This window comes from Theropithecus gelada, chromosome 13, assembly GCF_003255815.1.
Source record: "Theropithecus gelada isolate Dixy chromosome 13, Tgel_1.0, whole genome shotgun sequence".
NCBI classification, from domain to species: Eukaryota; Metazoa; Chordata; class Mammalia; order Primates; family Cercopithecidae; genus Theropithecus; species Theropithecus gelada.
This window is the reverse complement of record NC_037681.1, coordinates 45,437,697-45,456,981: the sequence shown is the minus strand read 5'-3', so window position 1 is coordinate 45,456,981 and position 19,285 is coordinate 45,437,697. Positions and strand designations below refer to the sequence as shown.

The 19,285-nt window shown below is 46.2% G+C and overlaps 1 protein-coding gene across 2 annotated transcripts in view; it reads right to left on the bottom strand.

Annotated features, from left to right (window-relative positions):
• Positions 1 to 19,285, bottom strand: part of EFR3B (EFR3 homolog B) — a 113,853-nt gene that overhangs the window by 43,811 nt on the left and 50,757 nt on the right. For both annotated transcript variants that reach the window (XM_025353927.1, XM_025353928.1), the window contains exon 4: positions 9,528 to 9,678. In XM_025353927.1, the coding sequence (XP_025209712.1) occupies positions 9,528 to 9,678 (151 nt within the window). The remainder of the gene's footprint in view (positions 1 to 9,527; positions 9,679 to 19,285) is intronic.

The window sequence follows — 19,285 nt, the reverse complement described above, 5'->3', positions numbered from 1 at the left end:
AGACTCTTTGCAAAACTGGCTGTGGTTTGAAGGACTCCTGGGAAAGTCTAGTCCTTGCTGGCCCCAGGACACCATCCCTGCTGGCCCTGGGTAGCCCCATCTGCTGGACTCCAAGGCCTGCACTCAGGAAACACAGACCTTGGGGAGCACCAGCTGCTGCCTCTGCTCTCAGAGCCTGTCCCTAGCTGGGGCTGAGCCCATGCCTTGGGCCATTCCACTGGCCTTGCAGTTCTGACCTCACCTGACTTCACAGAACCCACCTCCGGCCTGCTGGTCTCCAGCAGTGCTGAGTTTTGAACCAAAGTGCTGAAGATTGGGGCATATCTAGTCCACAGATGACAGTTAAAACCACAAGAGTTGATGAAATTGTTCAGGAGCAGTATATCCAGCAAGAAGAGGGTAGAGCACAGAGCCTTGGAGACCACAGACACTCAGGGGGATGAGGAAAAAGAGAATTATTTGAAGGACACTGTCTTGGCTTCCTGTGGCTGCTGTAACAAGTTACCACAATTTAGTGACTTAAAACAGCACACACTTATTATCTGAGTTCTGGAGCTCAGAAGTCTACAATAGGTCTGCATGGCTGCATTCCTTCTGGGGGCTCCAGGGAGCATCCATTTTCTCAGGCTTTCCAGCTTCCAGAAGCCACCTACATCCTTTGGCTTGTGCCCCCTTCTCCATCTTCAAAGCCAGCAGCAGGGCATCTTCAGATCTCTTTGTCTCTGTCCCTCCGCTTCCATCATCACGTCCCCTTCTGTCCAACTCTGATCCTCCTGTGTCCCTCTTATAATGACCCTTGAGATTACATCAGGCACACCTGGATTATCCAGGATAATCTCCCCCAGCTCAAGATTCTTAAATTGATCACATCTGCGAAGTCCCTTTTGTCATATAAGGTGGCATTCACAGGTTCCAGGGATTAGGACATAGGCAACGGTGGGGTGGGGGCATCATTCAGCCTACCACAGAAACTAAGCAGTGGGGTGGGGGCATCATTCAGCCTACCACAGAAACTAAGCAGGGCAAGTCCAGTGGGAACAGTTGGAGTGACAGGCCTGAAGAAGCCCAGGGAGTGTGAAGAAGGGTGAGATCCCAGGGAGAAATGGGTGAGATCCACAGGGAGAAATGGGTGCGATCCCAGGGAGAAACGGGCGCAATCCCCAGGGAGAAATGGGCACGATCCCAGGGAGAAATGGGCATGATCCCAGGGAGGAATGGGTGCGATCCCAGGGAGGAATGGGCACGATCCCAGGGAGAAACGGGCGCAATCCCCAGGGAGAAATGGGCACAATCCCAGGGAGAAATGGGCACGATCCCCAGGGAGCAATGGGCGCGATCCCAGGGAGGAATAGGTGCGATCCCAGGGAGAAACGGGCGCGATCCCCAGGGAGGAATGGGTGCGATCCCCAGGGAGGAATGGGTGCGATCCCCAGGGAGGAATGGGCGCGATCCCAGGGAGAGGTGGGCGCGATCCCAGGGAGGAATGGGCGCGATCCCAGGGAGAGGTGGGCGCGATCCCAGGGAGGAATGGGTGTGATCCCAGGGAGAAATGGGCGCAATCCCAGGGAGGAATGGGTGCGATCCCCAGGGAGAAACGGGCGCGATCCCAGGGAGAAACGGGCGCGATCCCAGGGAGAAACGGGCGCGATCCCCAGGGAGAAATGGGCGCGATCCCAGGGAGAAATGGGCGTGAATTCAGGGAGAAATGGGTGCAACCCCAGGGAGAAATGCCACCAAAAGATAAAAACATGAGGGGCAAGGTGGGTGGGGAGTGGGTTATTTTCATGGTTTCCACAGATTCTAATTGCAAAGATAAAAATGTAATTTTACAGTGGAGAGGGGTGGCTCCCACACCCTAGACCGGGATCACACTGGGCATCTGTAAAGGTGGGACACAGACATTTGTGCCTCCTGCTGTGATACCCGGTATAGCAACCCAAAACCCCCATGAAGTATTATAGCCAAAAGTAGTTACCTGCATCCAATCAAACCTTCAGATCTAATTCCAGTTTGCAGGAAATACAAGAGACAGGAGAGTCAGATAAGTGGCACCACAGCAAAGAACCGGACAAATCCAGAATGGGGAGCATTCTACAAAGCAACTGACCTGCCCTCCAAAACGTCAACGTCACGAATAAAAGAGGGGCAGAGAGAGGTTGGGAAGCTGCTAAGAGAGGTAAGGGACGTAGAAAACAAAGAAATAGTCTTTACTAAGTTCTGATTTGAAAAAGGATAGCAATGTAGACAACGGGGGACAATTAGGGAAATCTGGATTTGGACGACATATTAAAATAAGATCAGGAATGATGGTTGATTTTGTCAGGCAAGCTAATGGCATTTTGTAGTTATGCAGGAGAATGTAATTTTTTTTGTTTTTCTCTTGTTTATTAATTTAATTTATTACTACGCTGCAAGAGACTTGAACTTGTGTTTAGATTGAGGGAAGGAATCAAAGCAAGGCAAAGAGTGGAGATGGGGAGGGGGCAGAAAGAATGGATCCAGGGAGGCTCCGGAGGGGCTGGGGACCCTTTGGAGAGGAACAAGATGGGCATAGGAAGTGGAAGAAGCGCCCTGGGACAGCCCCCATTTCCTGAGTGGGAGAAGAAGGCAAAGGCAATTTGAGACTGAAGAAGCTGATTTGGGAGGGGAGTTTAGGGGGAAATGGAAGGTTTGTAAGGACCACTTGGAGGACATGAGAGGAGGCTGCTTGAAAGCCCAGTAAACTCCTAATGCACATATGCGTAGAGGCCCCAACCCACAGGCCGTGTGGTTTTCTGAGGTGGGGGCATTAGGGTAGGGGGAACAGGGTGCTGCACAACCTGAGTCACAAGGAGGGACGTCTCCAGGATCCCCATAACCCTGGCCTGCTGCAGGGGAGCCGCCCTCCCCCTCACCTGCTGGGTGACTCGCTTTGCACCAGCCTCCGAGTGGGCTTGGTTTGAGGTTGTGGCACAGTAAAAGCATAAATGCATGTGTGCCATTGACTCTGGGTTACTCAGAGTCCAACATTTTAAAAATTGAGGTAAAATTCACATATCATAAAATTAGCCATTTTAAAGCACCCAATTCAGCGGCATTTAAGTCATTCACAATGTTGCAACCAAAACATTTTCCTCAACCCAAAAGGAAATCCTATATCCATTCAGCAGTCCCTCTCCATTCCTCTCTCCCCCTTCACCTGGCAAACACACGTCTACTTCCTGTCTCTACGGATTTACCTAACTGAATATCTCATGTAAGTGGGATGATAAATATGTGACCTTTTGGTTGTTTCTACCTTTCAGCTCTTGTGAATACTGTTGCTATGAACAATTGTGTACAACTATTTGTTTGAGAACCTGTTGTTAATTATTTTGGGTATATACCTGGTGGAATTGCTGGGCCATATAATTCCATATGTTTAACTTTTTGAGGAAGCACCAAACTATTTTCCATAGGTGCTGCACCATTTTACATTTCCACCAGCAATGCATGAGGGTTCCGGTTTCCACACATCCTTGCCAACATTTGCCATCTTTTGTGTGTGGGACTGTGTTTTTAATCGCCATCTTAGTGGGTGTGAAGTGGTGTCTTGTTGTGGTTTTGATTTGTATTTCCTTAATGATTAGTGATGTTAAGCATCTTTTCATGTGCTTCTTGCCATTTGTATATCTTTTTTTGGGAAAATGTCTATGAGAGTTCTTTGTCCATTTTTAATTGTTCTGTTGTTGTTGTTGTTAAGTCTTAATAATTATTTGTATATTCTGGTTATTGAACCCTTATTAAATATATGATTGGTAAATATTTTCTCCCATTCTGTGGGTTATCTTTTTACTGTCTTGATTGTGTCCTTTGGTGCATATAAGTTTTTTTTTTTTTTTTTTTTTTTTTTTGAGACGGAGTCTCGCTCTGTCGCCCGGGCTGGAGTGCAGTGGCCGGATCTCAGCTCACTGCAAGCTCCGCCTCCCGGGTTCCCGCCATTCTCCTGCCTCAGCCTCCCGAGTAGCTGGGACTACAGGCGCCCGCCACCTCGCCCGGCTAGTTTTTTGTATTTTTAGTAGAGACGGGGTTTCACCGTGTTAGCCAGGATGGTCTCGATCTCCTGACCTCGTGATCCGCCCGTCTCGGCCTCCCAAAGTGCTGGGATTACAGGCTTGAGCCACCGCGCCCGGCCTGGTGCATATAAGTTTTAATTTCTTTTTTTTGAGAAAAAGTCTCACTTTGTCATCCAGGCTGGAGTGCAGTGGAGTGATCTTGGCTCACTGCAACCTTTGTCTCCTCGGTTCAAGCAATTCTCTCACCTCAGCCTCCCAAGTAGCTGGGATTATAGGCATGCACCACCACACCTCAGCTGAATTTTGTATTTTTAGTAGAGATGGCGTTTCATAATGTTGGCCAGGCTGGTCTGGAACTCTTGACCTCAAGTGATCCACCCATCCTGGCCTCCCAAAGTGCTGGGATTATAAGTGTAAGCCACTGTGCCCAGACAAAGTTTTAAATTTTGATGAAGTCCAATTTATCTATGTTGTTTCTATAGTTGCTTTTGCTTTTGATATCATATCTAAGAATCCATTGCCAAGTCCAAGACCATAAAGACTTATCCCTATAGTTTCTTCTAAGAGTCTTATAGTTTTAGCTCTTACATTTAAGGCTTTGATCTATTTTGAGTTAATTTTTGTGTGTGGTGTGAGATAGAAGTGAAAGTATAAACTTTCAATCTATGAATCTTCATAATATTTTACCATTTGTATACACTAGGCTAATATATTAGATTGTTTATGTAGAGGATCTCGGCATCATCAGATTTAATATTTTTAGTTTATCATTAGTAAGTGCCCTTAAAAAGTCAGGACATGTAGTGATTAACACTGTCCCCAAGACATGAATCTGCACCCATCATGCAATGAGGCAGGTGTGCAGAAGTGAATTCCCAGCGAGTAAGGAGCTTAGCTGGCCCTGCCTCCCCACCTTCTCCTGGCTTTTCCAGTCCCTCATCATGATCCAAAGCCCTAGTATTCTCATTAAGGGCTGGAAAGCATCATTTAAATTTTCGCTGGGCACGGTGGCTCACACCTGTAATCCCAGCACTTTGGGAGGCAGAGGCAGGTGGATCACTTGAGGTCAGGAGTTTGAGAAGAGCCTGGCCAACATGGTGAAACCCCGTCTCTACTAAAAATACAAAAATTAGCCGGGCATGGTGGCAGGTGCCTGTAATCCCAGCTACTTGGGAGGCTGAGGCAGGAGAATCGCTTGAACCCAGGAGGCGGAGGTTGCAGCGAGCCAAGATCACACCACTGCACTCCAGACTGGGCAACAGAGGGAGACCCTGTCTCAAAAAAAAAAAAAAAAAAAGCATCAATTACATTTTTTAAATTGTACTTTACTGGATGTAATGTACAGAAGTGGTATTAGCAAATTTGGATTTTGTGACAAGTCTCTGGACAACTTCATCCTTGGGGTGATCAAGCACAAGCTGTATGAATATCTACCTGGGATGAGGGAAGCAAGGGAGGGACATGGAGAGGGAGAGAAGAAAGAATAAAAGAAGGAAAGGAGGGAAGGAATCCTACACAGGATTAAGACTAGAATGGGTCAGTGGTTCCCAGACCTAAATGGCATCATATGGGAAGCAAAAATATACAGACTCCCAGGTCTCCTCTCCAGAGATGCGGGTCTGGTTGAGCCCTGGGAATCGGTAGGTTTCCAAAGCTCATTGATCTGAGTTGGGGACCTTGAAGGGCATATGGTTTCCGAAGAGACACTCTACAGAGGGGAGATTTGTGCTATGCCGATTCAGGGAGCAAAACCAGGTCTGAGGGAAAAGCTACAGGGAGGAAGAGTGGGCTCAGGTTAAGTTTTTTTCTTGGCTTCTCACCCACAAGGCCAGGGGCTGCCTTGTGCTAGACTAAGTCTGGTCATGGGGGGCATCTGCACAGAGGCTGGGTGCCACGCTTTGGAATCTAGGGCCCAGTGAGGGGCTTTTGACCTTGCCACCCCTCAGATTCTAGGGAGAATATTAATACATGCACAGGGGCCAAAAGAATCACTGTCTAAAGCCAGCACTCTAGCTGTGTGAGCACAGACAAACCATCTCACTTCTTGGGATCCCATCTCTACACTGAGAAATCCAACAAAATTAGGGGTTAGATGAGCTTGATTCATTTTGCTTTCTTTTCCTTTTCTCCTTCTTTCTCTCCTTCCCTTTCTTTTGATTTCCTGGCAGCAAAACCTTTTATCCAAATAAAATGCTGCAAACTTCCATACAAACAATGAAAAGGTCTGGGCGTGGTAGCTCACACCTGTAATCTCAGCACTTTGGGAGGCCAAGGCAGGTGGATCACTTGAGGTCAGGAGTTTGAGACCAGCCTGGCCAACACAGCAAAACCCTGTCTCTACCAAAAATACAAACATTAACTGGAGCCAGATGCTGTAGCTCACGCCTGTAATCCCAGCATTTTGGGAGGCTGAGGCGGGCGGATCACTTGACATCAGGAGTTTGAGACCAGCCTGGCCAACATGGTGAAACCCTATCTCTACTAAAAATTAGTTGGGCATGGTGGCCGGTGCCTGTAGCTCCAGCTACTTGGAAGGCTTTGGCAGGAGAATCACTTGAATCCAGGAGGTGGAGGTTGCAGTGAGCCGAGATCGTGCCACTGCATTCCAGCCTGGGCAACAGAGCAAGACTCCATCTCAGAAAAGAAAAAGCAAATTAGCTGGGCATGTGGCCAGCTAATCCTAGCTACTGGAGAGGCTGAAGTAGGAGAATCACTTGAACCTTGGAGGTAGAGGTTTCAGTGAGCTGAGGTCATGCCAGTGCACTCCAGCCTGGGCAACAGAGCGAGACTCTGTCTCAGAAAAGAAAAAGAAAATTAGCTGGGCATTTGGCCAGCTAATCCTAGCTACTGGAGAGGCTGAAGTAGGAGAATCACTTGAACTTCACAGGTAGAGGTTGCAGTGAGCCGAGGTCACGCCAGTGCACTCCAGCCTGGGTGACAGAGCGAGGCTCTGCCTCAGTAAAACAAAACACAAACAAACAAAAAAAACCCCAGAGGTGGCTACTGGATGAAGTAGCAGTAAAGGGCCTAGAGACTCTATTCCTCCTCCCTCAGTTCCCCCTTTCCCCCCACAAAGCCCTGAATCCCTGTGAAGACCTGTTTGGAACTCCTGGGCTAGACTCTAAGATAATGTCACGCACTAGCATGCTGGCAGGTCTAAAATGATGAGGAGCAAAAGAACACTCTTCTCAGGAAGGTTCAAGAAGGTCTGGGCTCGGAGAGCCGGAAAGAGCATCAGACAGGGACAGCAAGAGAAAAGGCTGCCTTCCAAGTTGCACTCTGGAGCTACTGCAAATATTTGACTTAACTCACTGACAAGAGCTTGTCCTTATATCATCATCATCATCTGCAGTACAGCAATCATTAGTCAACTTGCTCTGGCTGATGCGATGATTCACTGCGATGGGGAATTCGCAGGACACTGAATTTTCCAGGCCGTAGCCGACAAAACACCTACCCTGGGCTAGGATTTCCTGTGGGCGAAGCTAGAGCTGGCGGCCACCTGCTTCCAGTGGCCCCCACAGATGCATGGTGGCTGGTTCATTTTCCATTCAGATGTTCTCTGGAGTTATCTTAAACAGGACAACTAAAACAGTATCTGAAGCCGTTGCCAGGGCAACTTGACGAAGGACTTTCCCCTTAGCTATAATATGTGTAATGTGTCGAAGGCAGCTGGCTCCCAGGGAGAGGAAAGAGAAGGGAATCTGTATAGGTTGCCACTCTTGGTCCTTGGAAGGAAAGCTGGAAGACTCTCTTCTGGTTGAATCAACTTATATAGAACAGGAAAGCAGCTCTGACCCATGCCATAAAAATTCAGGTTGGGGGCAGGGCGCGCTGGCTCACGCCTGTAATCCCAGCACTTTGGGAGGCTGAGGTGGGTGAATCACTTGAGCCCAGGAGTTTGAGACCAGCCTGGACAACATGGCGAAACTCTGTCTCTTGTAAAAACACAGGTATTAGCCAGGTGTGGTGGCGTATGCCTGTAATCCCAGCTATTCAGGAGGCTGAAGCAAGAGAATCACTTGAACCCAGGAGGTGGAGGTTGCAGTGAGCCAAGATCATGCCACTGCACTCCAGCCTGGGTGACAGAAAGAGGCTCAGTCTAAAAAAATAAAATAAAATAAAAAAATAAGAATTCAGGTTGGGAGGCTAAGGGGCAAACCTTAAACTTTTGTGATATCTGCAGATAGATAAAGGCTTCACTTAAGATCTGTAAAATAGTCATATCTAAGCTGCATGAAGACCTGGAGCTTAAAGTATGTCCTGAAGGGGAAGGAATGGGAAAGATGGCAAGATATTAAAGACAACCAGGGTGTGGGAGTATGTTTAAATGCACACATGAAGCAGGGAGTTTCTGACATATCTGATAGCTCTTCTCTAACAATATCATACTCTCCCACGACCGCAGCCACCTCCACTGAGACCAGCATTAGCTTGGAGGACTAACAGAGACCAAGCTGAACCTGCTCATGGTACTGATGAAAAGACTGAGGCCTATAAAAGGTAACCTGCTCGACGCTTCACAGTGAGGAAAGGGCAAAACTAAGCCAGAAGCCCTGTGTCCTGCTTCCCCGTGGTCTTTCCACTGATCTGGTACCTTTGTCCTGGGGACATCACTTTGCTCTATCTTTGAAAGAGGCATAACCTGGATAGCTTTCAAGATATGCCCCCATAGAGTGCTGAGTGGTGGGGGCCCTGGGCTCTTCCTGCCCTCCAAAGAAAGCCTCTGTTTCCATCGATTTTTATATCCATTTGGGGCCCCACTTAAAATTATTTGAGGGGAAAAAATTCTATTAGTAAAAAGTTTGGAGATCATCAATCTAGCGCTAAACACATTAGATGGAGATAATGGTTGCACAACTTTGTGAATACACTAAAACCACATTTTTGTTGTTGTTGTTGTTGTTGTTTGTTTGTTTTTTGAGATGGAGTCTCTGTTGCCCAGGTTGGAGGGCAGTGGCGCGATCTCGACTCACTGCAGTCTCTGCTTCCTGGGTTCAAGTGATTTTCCTGCCTCAGCCTCCCAAGTAGCTGGGATCGGATTACAGGTGTGCACCATGACACCCGGCTAATTTTTTTTTTTTTTGTATTTTTAGTAGAGATGGGGGTTTTGCCATGTTGGTCAGGCTGGTCTCAAACTCCTTACCTCAAGTGATCCACCTGCCTTGGCCTCCCAAAGTGCTGGTATTACAGGTGTGAGCCACTGCGCCCGGCCACCACAGGGTTTAAAATAGGATGCTTGAAAGTGGTGAATTTTATTTTTAAAAATTATTTTATTTTATATCTATATAAACTATATACTTGTTTAAATTAAAAAATGAAAGGGCCCTTTATTCACACAAAGGGAGACCCTAAAACAAGCAGTGTGTCACACTTAGGGTTGGGAACCAAATAGAAACAGAACATGACAGTGACGACCCCAAGGTCTCCCTCTCCCCTGCCAATCCCCAGGATGCAGCTGGGAGACCTGGAGCCCCCTGGGCCGCTCCTTACCGAGTTGGTGCCGAGGATCTGCAGGTTGGGCTTCTCCGACTCCAGTAGCTTGGCCACCATCTTGAGGAAGCTCTCCACGAAGAGGTTGATGCTCTGGCAGTGGCAGGCCATGAGCAGCTGGTCCAAAGCCTCCATGGCAATGCACACGTACCTGGGAAGGGCAGCACACGCCGTCACCGGCTGTGGCCCTGCCACCCCATGGCCCGACCGGGGCATGAAAGGTGTCAGTGCAGTGACCTGGGCAATGCAGCATCCGGGTTATGAGGCTCCCCCACAGGCTGCCAACGTCTGGATAGCCTTTCCAACAAGTGTCTGCTCCAGCCCAGAACTGAGTCAGAATGAATCAGGGCTAGAAGGAAGCCTAGGGACCAACTCATCCAGCCCCTCATTTTACAGATTAAGAACAGGAGGACAGATGAGATAGAGCATTTCATGAGTCAACACAAAGAGCAAGATTGATGCTCCCAATAGCAAACTCTAAGTCTAAACTCTGTGAGGTTGGGGAATTATCCAATCGAAGTCAAGAAGTGTTTATTGAGTGCCCACTGTGGAAAGGCTCTGTCCTAGACAGTGCAGGGGGCATAAGGATGAAGAAGGCAGTCCTTCAACTTAACGAGCTGAGATAAATACACAGATGTTCCTTTAAAGGGAAAATAAATCCTACAAGAAAATCATGCATGATGTCCCATGAGGTTTCCAAGGATGGAGAGAGATGGCTCGAGTGGGGAAGAAGTCAAGATCTTTATGAAGAATCTAAGACAGGCCTGAGGACCAGCTTTATGGAATAGAAAATTTGCAGGTGTTGTGTCTGGAAGCCTCAGAAGTTCCATGATAAAGTACTATGCAAGCAATATGGTTAGCAGCATTACTATGTTTGGATGATACTCCCTACCTAGGGAATAAGACAGACAAAATGGACACAGAATAAACTTTTTTCTCATGAGGAATGTTCCCTATGTGAACTCAGTCTTTAAACTACTTAAACAATTCCTCTGAAGTCTAAAGACTGAGTGAACAACGTCTGAAACCAGGAATACGCAACATCCAATGGCAAAGAGCCAAGTCCTCTCACTAGATGACTGACAACTAGTATGGTTTGGCTCCATGTCCCCACCTGAATCTCACCTTGAATTGTAGTAATCCCCACATGTTGAGGGGGACACCAAGCGGAGAGAATTGAATCATGGGGGCGGTTTTCCCCATACTGTTCTTGTGATAGTGAGTGTGTTCTCATGAGATCTGATGGTTTTATAAGGGGCTTCCTCTTCGCTCGGCTCTCATTCTCTCCCCTGCCGCCATGTGAAGAGGTGACTTCTGCCATGATTGTAAGTTTCCTGAGGCCTCCCCAGCCCTCCAGAACTGTGTGTATCAATTAAACCTCTTTAAAAATTACCCAGTCTTGGGTATTTCTTTATAGCAGCCTGAGAATGGACTAATGTAACGAAATAAAATGTCAGCCTCAAGCCTAATATCCTCTACTCTCTATTCACAATTCTACTCTCAGAAGAAGCAAAAAAGAGGGACATGCCATCTCCTACCTCCAGCTCCTCAACCCCTGAAAATAACAATCTCATTTGTTATTCTTGCTGTTCTCTCCTCTGTGCTAAATATACCCAAGCTCTCCCAAACTAGCCTTCACAGGACAACCCCCAATTATCTTAGTCGTCTTCTTCAATGCTTCTCCTAAATCCCAAGAAAAATGCCAAGAATCAAATTCCTAATGAGAAGGAGAATGGCACCTCTAAGCTCAAACTCCATATCTGTTCCAAGAGTGTCACATAACTAGTAATGTCTACATCATAAAACATACATCCTTCACTTACAAAGCATTTGCATTCTAAAGAAAGAGAGGTTTTGTTTTTTGTTTTTGCTTTTGTTTTGTTTTGTTTTGAACTTCTAACAAGGAAGCTGCTGCAAACCTTTCAGAAATTATTCTGGTTAAAATCTTTACATTTTTGGAGTTAAATTTCCCAGGCAGAATGCTAGATGTCTCCCCTAAAATATGTCCCTTTGCCTTTCCCTAGAAATTCAGAATTTTAGCTGTGCATGTGGCTGTTCACTTGGGACTCTATTTCCCAGTCTCTCTTGCTATGAGGTGAGACCACATGACTAAAACACTGCCATTAAAATGAGGGAAAGTGGTCAGGGTATGGTGGCTCACACCTGGAATCCCAACACTTTGGGAAGCTGAGGTGGGTAGACTGCTTGAGCCAGGGGTTCAAGAGAGCCTGGGCAACATGGCGAGACCCCATCTCTACAAAAAACACAAAAAAATTAGCCAGGCATGGTGGTGGGCACCTGTAATCCCAGCTACCTAGGAGGCTAAGGCAGGAGAATCGCTTGAACCTGGGAGGCAGAGGTTTCAGTGAGCCGAGATTGCGCCATTGCACTGCAGCCTAAGCAGCAAGAGCAAAACTCCGTCTCAAAAAAAAAGAAATTTTTTGTTTTTAAATATCTGCCTAACATGCAATGATGGATATGATTTGGGTCAAGACATAAAGAAGAACGAATCTTTTAATTCATCCTTTATTACATTTATAGCAGGTGAACCTGACTTTAGAGTTTCAGGCACCTTTAACATTTTAAAGTCCTGTGGTGGCAGCTTTGCTGCGATCTTGCAGGAGAGGCCTTTTGCTACTGTATTTTGACTTAGGGAACATCAACCTGATTCCTGGGCACCCCAGGTAGGCTTTACAGTTTTCTGCTTACTTTACCTCCCCTGTATTTTCTTTGTATCAGGAGGTACTTTTTTTTCCACATGATTTGACATTACAAGTAGAAGGATCACCATCCTGTAATGGGCACATGAGCCCAAACTCTGAGTTCATGAAGCCTTGCAATGGTCTCCCATTTAGCAGGATAGGAAACATTTCTAGCTCTTGCTTCCCTTTCCAATGAGGCCAGTCATTTGGTTTGCTTTGGATTGCTCAGAATTCACCTTTATTGGTGCCATCCGGTTTCTAAAGCACTCCCAAACCTGATTATTAGGTGCCTGTGCTATTTAGAGTATAAAGAAACTCAAAAGACAGTGGCTCTAGCAATATGGAAGTGCTTTTCCTCTCTCTCACATCAGTCTGGAGTGGGCCAGTGGGCTCTGCTCCATGAGGTCATTCAGAGATCTTCAACACATGGCTTTCCTCTCTGGGTCTCCAGTTGTTTCCACTTCCCAGCTGGTAGGAAGAGGGAGAGAGAGAGGACACAGAGGGCAATCGTGTCTTATAATCAACAGATGCTGATGTTGTTCACATCACTTTCTCTTAATTAATTAATTAATTTGTTTATTTTTGAGACAGGATCTCACCCTGTCCACCAGGCTGGAGTGCAGTGGCTCAATCATGGCTCACTGCAGCCTCGACCTCTCAGGCTCAAGTGATCCTCCCACTTCAGCCTTTGAGTAGCTGGGATTACAGGCATACACCACCATGCCTGGCTAATTTTTGTATTTATCGTAAAGAAGGGAGTAATCATTTTACTTAAAGCCATGTTGGCCAGGCTGGTCTTTAACTCCTGACCTCAGATGATCCTCCCGCCTCAGCCTCCCAAAGTGCTGGGATTACAGGTGTGAGCCACCACACCTGGCCTATTTAAAAATTCTTGATTAGCTAGTCTTTTTTTTTTTTTTTTTTTTTTAATAACAAAGTTTGAGTGAACAAAAAGCATAGGGAGAATGACAATAGGACAATTTCAGGAGCTGTTTCAAGGCTACAACACAAGGCTCCACAATACCTCCTGGGACAGCTACCCAGTTTCAGATATTGCAGTCAGACTGCCTCATACTTAAGCTAGCTTTGCAAATTCAAACATTAAAAAAAAAAAAATTAACAGCAGTCATGACTTCTAAATTTTTAAAAAGACATCAGCTACTTCTTACGTACCCTTGAGCTAACTTCTATACCAAGCAACCAGAAAATAAAACAGCCTTAAATGCTGAAATGTTCTTTTCCACTTTTCCAAATGTTTATTTCTTTTATCTAGAATAGCTGAGTCAACTATTATTAAATGATTCTTTAATGATATTAAATAAAAGTATTATTGAATAGTTTTCTGGGTCTACTCACAAATGGATCAAGGCATGCTCTATCCACAGAGTGTTTTTCAAATACAAAGGCAGCCTTGGCTCTTTGAGCTCCTCTGGTGAGCGGGAGCCACGCCTACCATTCCTCCTTGCTCCCAGGACAGCCATTCCTGGCTCTGCAGCCTCGCCCTTCAGAGGCCATCACAATCACCATCCAGGAAACCTGCCGTGCCTTGCAGACCCAGTCCCAGTATGTTTCAGGTCCACTGTGTAGACTGAATTCTGCACAGGGTTGGGGAAGCAGACTGGGCTGGAGCCCTTCCAAAGGGGACAGGCTTTCCCTGCAGAGAGACCTGGACACCTTCAGGCAGCCAAGCATGGCGGGTAGGAAATGAGGGCAGTCAGCTTGGGAATCTCTTCCCTTATGAATCATCCCAGCATCCTTCTGTATGAAGGGATCTGCGGCATTTCACCATTATTACGGTGTTTAAATGATGTAAAGGAAGGGGTGGGGTTGGGCAAGAGAAGAAACTCAAGGCCTCGCGAGCCCCAGGGCTTAGATTACTGCTTTTCCTCTTCCTGCAAAAAATTCCAGAAATTCCTGATATGGAAAAACCATCTGCTATGAAAAAAAATAAAAAAATAAAAAAATAAATTGGCTACTTACCAACAGTGGAAAGTGGAAAATTTCCATTTTGGTAGAAGGCGAAAATTATGGTAGAAGTGAAACTGAAAAGTAAAGGAGTACAAGGCCTAGTTCTCTGAACACATGATCCTTTGTTCCTCATCTCTGATCCAATAGTAAGGATGGAATGTTTATAATTATGAACTGGAGCTTTTCAAAGCATCTTAGATAATTCGAAGTCAATGGGACCTTGGAAGCCCCGAGTCCAATGCTCTCCGTGTTTGTGCTATTTTATTGTAACCTTCTCGAGTGTGTCTAACCTGTTACACACTCAAAAGGAACAGAACCTGGGATCCCCAGGTCAGAAGGTTACTACCAGCAGAGATCTGATCTGGGGTGGGTGTCCTTGAAGGGGTCCAAAGTCAAAACAGGTCTGAGAATCTGAACTGGCCTAAGAAAGGAGGAGTGGGGAGTAAAGTCTGGGAACCAGGGTTAGTTGGTGAGGAAAGGCAGATCCAGGGTCAGGGATTAGGGTCAGCAGGCAGGATGAGCTTTAGTAGGGCCAGACATTGCACAAGAATTGCTCAAGAGCAGTGGCCTGGACAAAGAACCTCTTGTTCCAGGCGGTTTGAGTGCATTTGGTCAGCCCACTCCTAGACAGAACCTTCTGGGTTTTAGGAGTCCAGAAGTAGGGAGAGAGGGCTGACCTCAGCTAAGGAAGGGAGGGATGACCCTCCTCATCTAGTAAGGGTCTGCGGTATCCCTATCTCAAGGTCAGCCATCCTCCAACCAGGTTCAGGGTCCTCCTGGTGAATGTGTATCTCTTAGGAGTGCCACTGGGTCAGCTCCAGGGCCAGGGTCCTCGGATTAGAGAAGCCCAACCCTCTGGCGTGGCCATCTCCATCCACCAGGGCTTGGTCCTGGCTGGGTGAGAGCTCCAGGCACTGACGGTGTCTTATATGGCATTCTGTATCTGTCAGTGCTCAGGGGTCACTGTTGACTGAGTGAGTCTTACCCAGCACTGCTGTTCCCTCCCCTGCTCTCCCTTAGTTTCTAGGGGACGTGCTGACATTGGAGTTGAACTGGAAGGGAAATGTAAAGAGAAGGGAAAATAGAAGGACTGCTCGGTTTTCGCTGCTCTGCACATCACTGCCCATCATACTGCATGCCCATGAACAATGCCTTGAAATTCACATCTCATCCTCTCTCTGTTCACATTTGGCTGCCCACCACCATCCCTATGCTAAACACCTATGAGCCAGAGTCCACACACAACTGAAATGGGGTGACAATGTGGGGAGGCAGTGGGGCAGATGAGGGTGGTTCTGCCCCTGGGTCCAGCATCCAAGGTTCATGTCCGTATGGTCAAACGCCAAATACAGACACCTGCATCACGGCAGGAAGACACAGCCTCTCACCCTGTCTGCATGAGAATATTTTACTCTTCCAAAGCTGCCATCAGTGATGAGGAAGATAATGATGATGTATGTGGCATTGGGTACAAAAAGACGGGGAGGGCAAAGAGAGACAGAATAAGAGATCAAATCTAACAGATTTTTCTTCTCCAAATGTTTATGAACAAAGCCCTCAGTGAGGCCTTCAGGTTTTAAATACTTAGAGGCTACAATGGCTATTTTTAACAGAATGGTACTAAATTTGAATTGCAGTTGTAAGGGCAGCAGAATGATTCTAAGTGGCTCTGCTGGCTCTAGGACATTTTTTACTGAGAGAACCATCACTGAAGAGAGAGCCGGTTAAATTAGTATTAAGTGTTTAATGTTAGAGCTAGCATATTAGTTTTAGGTTCAACCTAGGATAAAGTCATTTTTACTTGCTTGAGTATAATTTACAATATGTCAAGGCCCTTAATATAATCAGCATGTATGGTAGATTTGCTCTTATTCAGGATGTAACCTCATTTTATTATATAAAATGATTACAGAAACATATTGATTTGGATCCTGCTTTTTACACCAAGGGTGGCTTGATTTAAGATTCGCTGGCGAGGCCTGTGCTTTCTAGACTTCTCCACCCCATCAGCACCATGCACATTTCACTGTAGTTCAAGACTGGCTCTGTCTTCTCCTGCCAGGAGGAAGGGGCCTTGGATGGCAGTGGGGCTGATGGGCAGCTGCAGGGGGAGGCCCATCAAAGAGATCAAAGTGAGGGAGAGCACCAGAAAGACCCACAGAGCCAGCCGGGTGGTCAGCCAGTCCATGTGGAGTGGGTCTACAGCAGGTGCGGCGGGGTGGTGGGCTTGGCTGGGTTACAGGCAGGTTGTGGAAGACCCCAGAAGTCAAGCTGAGGATGCTGGATTTTTTTCTCAAAGAGCTAGGAAAGCACAGCTTGGGGTCTGTGTGTTGAAGATCATACATAGCAGTATTAACCCGGAAGGACAAGAGCAGGATGGGGAGCAGGGAGACTATGTCCAAGGCTACTGCCATCATCTGAATGAAAAGAGAAGAGCCTGGACCAGGAGAAAGGCTAGAGTCGATGAAAGTAGAGGATGGCTATAAAAGACTCCGTGGAGGCCGGGTGTGGTGGCTTGCATCTGTAATCCCAGCACTTCGGGAGGCTAAAGCAGGTGGATCACGAGGTCAGGAGTTCGAGACCAGCCTAACCAACATGGTGCAACACCGTCTCTACTAAAAACACAAAAATTAGCCGGGCATGGTGGCACGCACCTGTAGTCCCAGCTATTCAGGAGGCTGAGGCAGGAGAATCGCTTGAACCCAGGAGGCAGAGGTTGCAGTGAGCCGAGATCACGCCAATGCACTCCAGCCTGGGCGACAGAGTGAGACTCCATCTCAAAAAAAAAAAAAAAAAAAAAAAAAAGACTCAGTGGAGAATGGAACCAACAAGACTGAGAACCGCAGCCTGAATCCTGAATCCACCCAACCCTCAGCCCCATGAGCAACGCCACCAGGAATATCTGAGCGTTCTCCTGACATTCAGTCTCTGAATTGTGGCATGATGTCTGGGCAGCAAACACAACGTGCCCTGCAATTCATGTTTTTTATTGTAGAAGTAACACATCCACATAAAGAATATTTAGGAAAAACGTAGAAAAAATAGATACAAAACAAAACAAACCAAAAATCCCCAGTCACACTGTTCATAAAATGAATACTCCTAACATATTGGTACGTTCTTTGTTGTTGTTGTTGTTGTTGCTGTTGTTGAGATAGGGGCTTGCTCTGTCACCCAGGCTGGAGTGCAGTGGTGTGATCTCAGCTCACTGCAAACTCTGCCTCCTGGGTTCAAGCGATTATCCCATCTTAGCCTCCTGAGTAGCTGGGACTATAGGTACATGCCCCCACACCCAGCTAATTTTTGTATTTTTGATAGAGATGAGGTTTCACCATATTGACCAGGCTGGTCTTGAATTCCTGACCTCAAGTGATCCACCCACCTCAGCCCTCCAAAAGTGCTGGGATTACAGGCATGAGCCACTGCACCTGGCCAGTATGTTCGTTTTTACTATATTTTCTAGCCATTTAGATTTGTTGTTGTTGTTGTTGATTTTTTAACTTGATTGCAGATACTGTCTACATAATTATGGATTCTGGTTTTCATTTACTTAAAGCATTTTCCAAATTATATGGAAAGCATCTTTATAAACACCAATTTTATTGACTAGATAACATTTTATCAAATGACACACACCATGATTCACTGAACTATTCTCCTCCGGCTGGACACTTCACTTCCACTTTTTCATTTTTATGAATAACAAGATAACGAACATCTCTGTGTGTGACGGTAGACTGTATTTAAGATTGATTCCTTGGCACCTGGCGCAGTAGCTCATGCCTGTAATCCCAACACTTTGGGAGGCTGAGGCGGGAGGATTGCTTGAGCCTGGGAGTTCCAGACCAGCCTGGGCAACATGGTAAAACCCGATTTCTACAAAAAATACAAAAATGAGCCGGGCATGGTAGCATTCGCCTGTGGTCCCAGCTATGTGGGAGGCTGAGGTGGGAGGATGGCTTGAGCCCAGGAGGCTGAGGTTGCAGTGAGCCAAGATCATGCCACTGCACTCCAGTCTGGGTGACACAGCAAGACCTTGTCTCAAAAAAAAAAAAAAAAAAAAAAAAAAAGATTATTTGGGATCGACAAATAGAAATGGAATTACTGAGTCAAAGGGCCTAAGTGTTTTTAAAGCTCTTGACACATTATTTCAAAATTACTTCCTAGAGAGTTTCAACCAATTTGTACTCTTTCTAGAAAAGAATGAAAATGCCTCCCATTTTGCCATCTATTGCTTAATACTGGTAATTATATTTCCTTTGTGATGAATTTAATAAGTTAGCATCTTAGTATTTCATTACGCACCTTTGATCACAAGTCTGTTGGATGTCATCCCACGTGTGTGGCAAGCTCTCTCTCCTTTCCTGTAAGTCGCTTGTCTGTGGCCCTTGCCTCAAATCTCTTAGTGTCTCAGTTTCTCCACTCCACCCACTATTTGGTATGAGCTACTAATATATAAGTTTGAATCCTTTGCCTTAATTTTCAAATATACTTTTTTGTTGTTTGTCTCTTAAACTTTGAGTGTTTCTTTTTTCTTTTCTTTCTTTTTTATTTTTTGAGACAGAGTCTCTATCTGTCGCCCAGGCTAAAGTGCAGTGGCGCACACACAGCTCACGGCAGCCTTGACCTCCTGGCTCAAGCCATCCTCCCATCTCAGCTTTCCGAGTAGCTGGGACTACAGGTGCATACCACCACGCCCAGCTCATTTTTGTTTATTTTTTGTAGAGATGGGCAGTATGTTGCCCAGGCTGGTTTTGAACTCCTGGACTCAGTGATCCTCCCCCCTCGGCCTCCCAAAGTGCTGGGATTATAGGCGTGAGCCACCGTGCCTGGTCTGAGTGTTTCTTTATTGACATCAAAATATTTAAATTTTTCAACAGTTAAGTCTATTGATCAGTCACTTGCTTTAAGAGTTCTTCTCTCTTTACACATAGAAAGCCCTTCTCTTTCAGAAGGTTGATAAATATTTCACCTAAGTGTATTTTTAATGGACAAATTGCCCTTAACTCTGTCTTCTTATTAGAATGTAGATGACTCCTCCTTAGTTTTCAGGACAGTAAGCGGGATAAGGTAGGATAGGTTGGATGA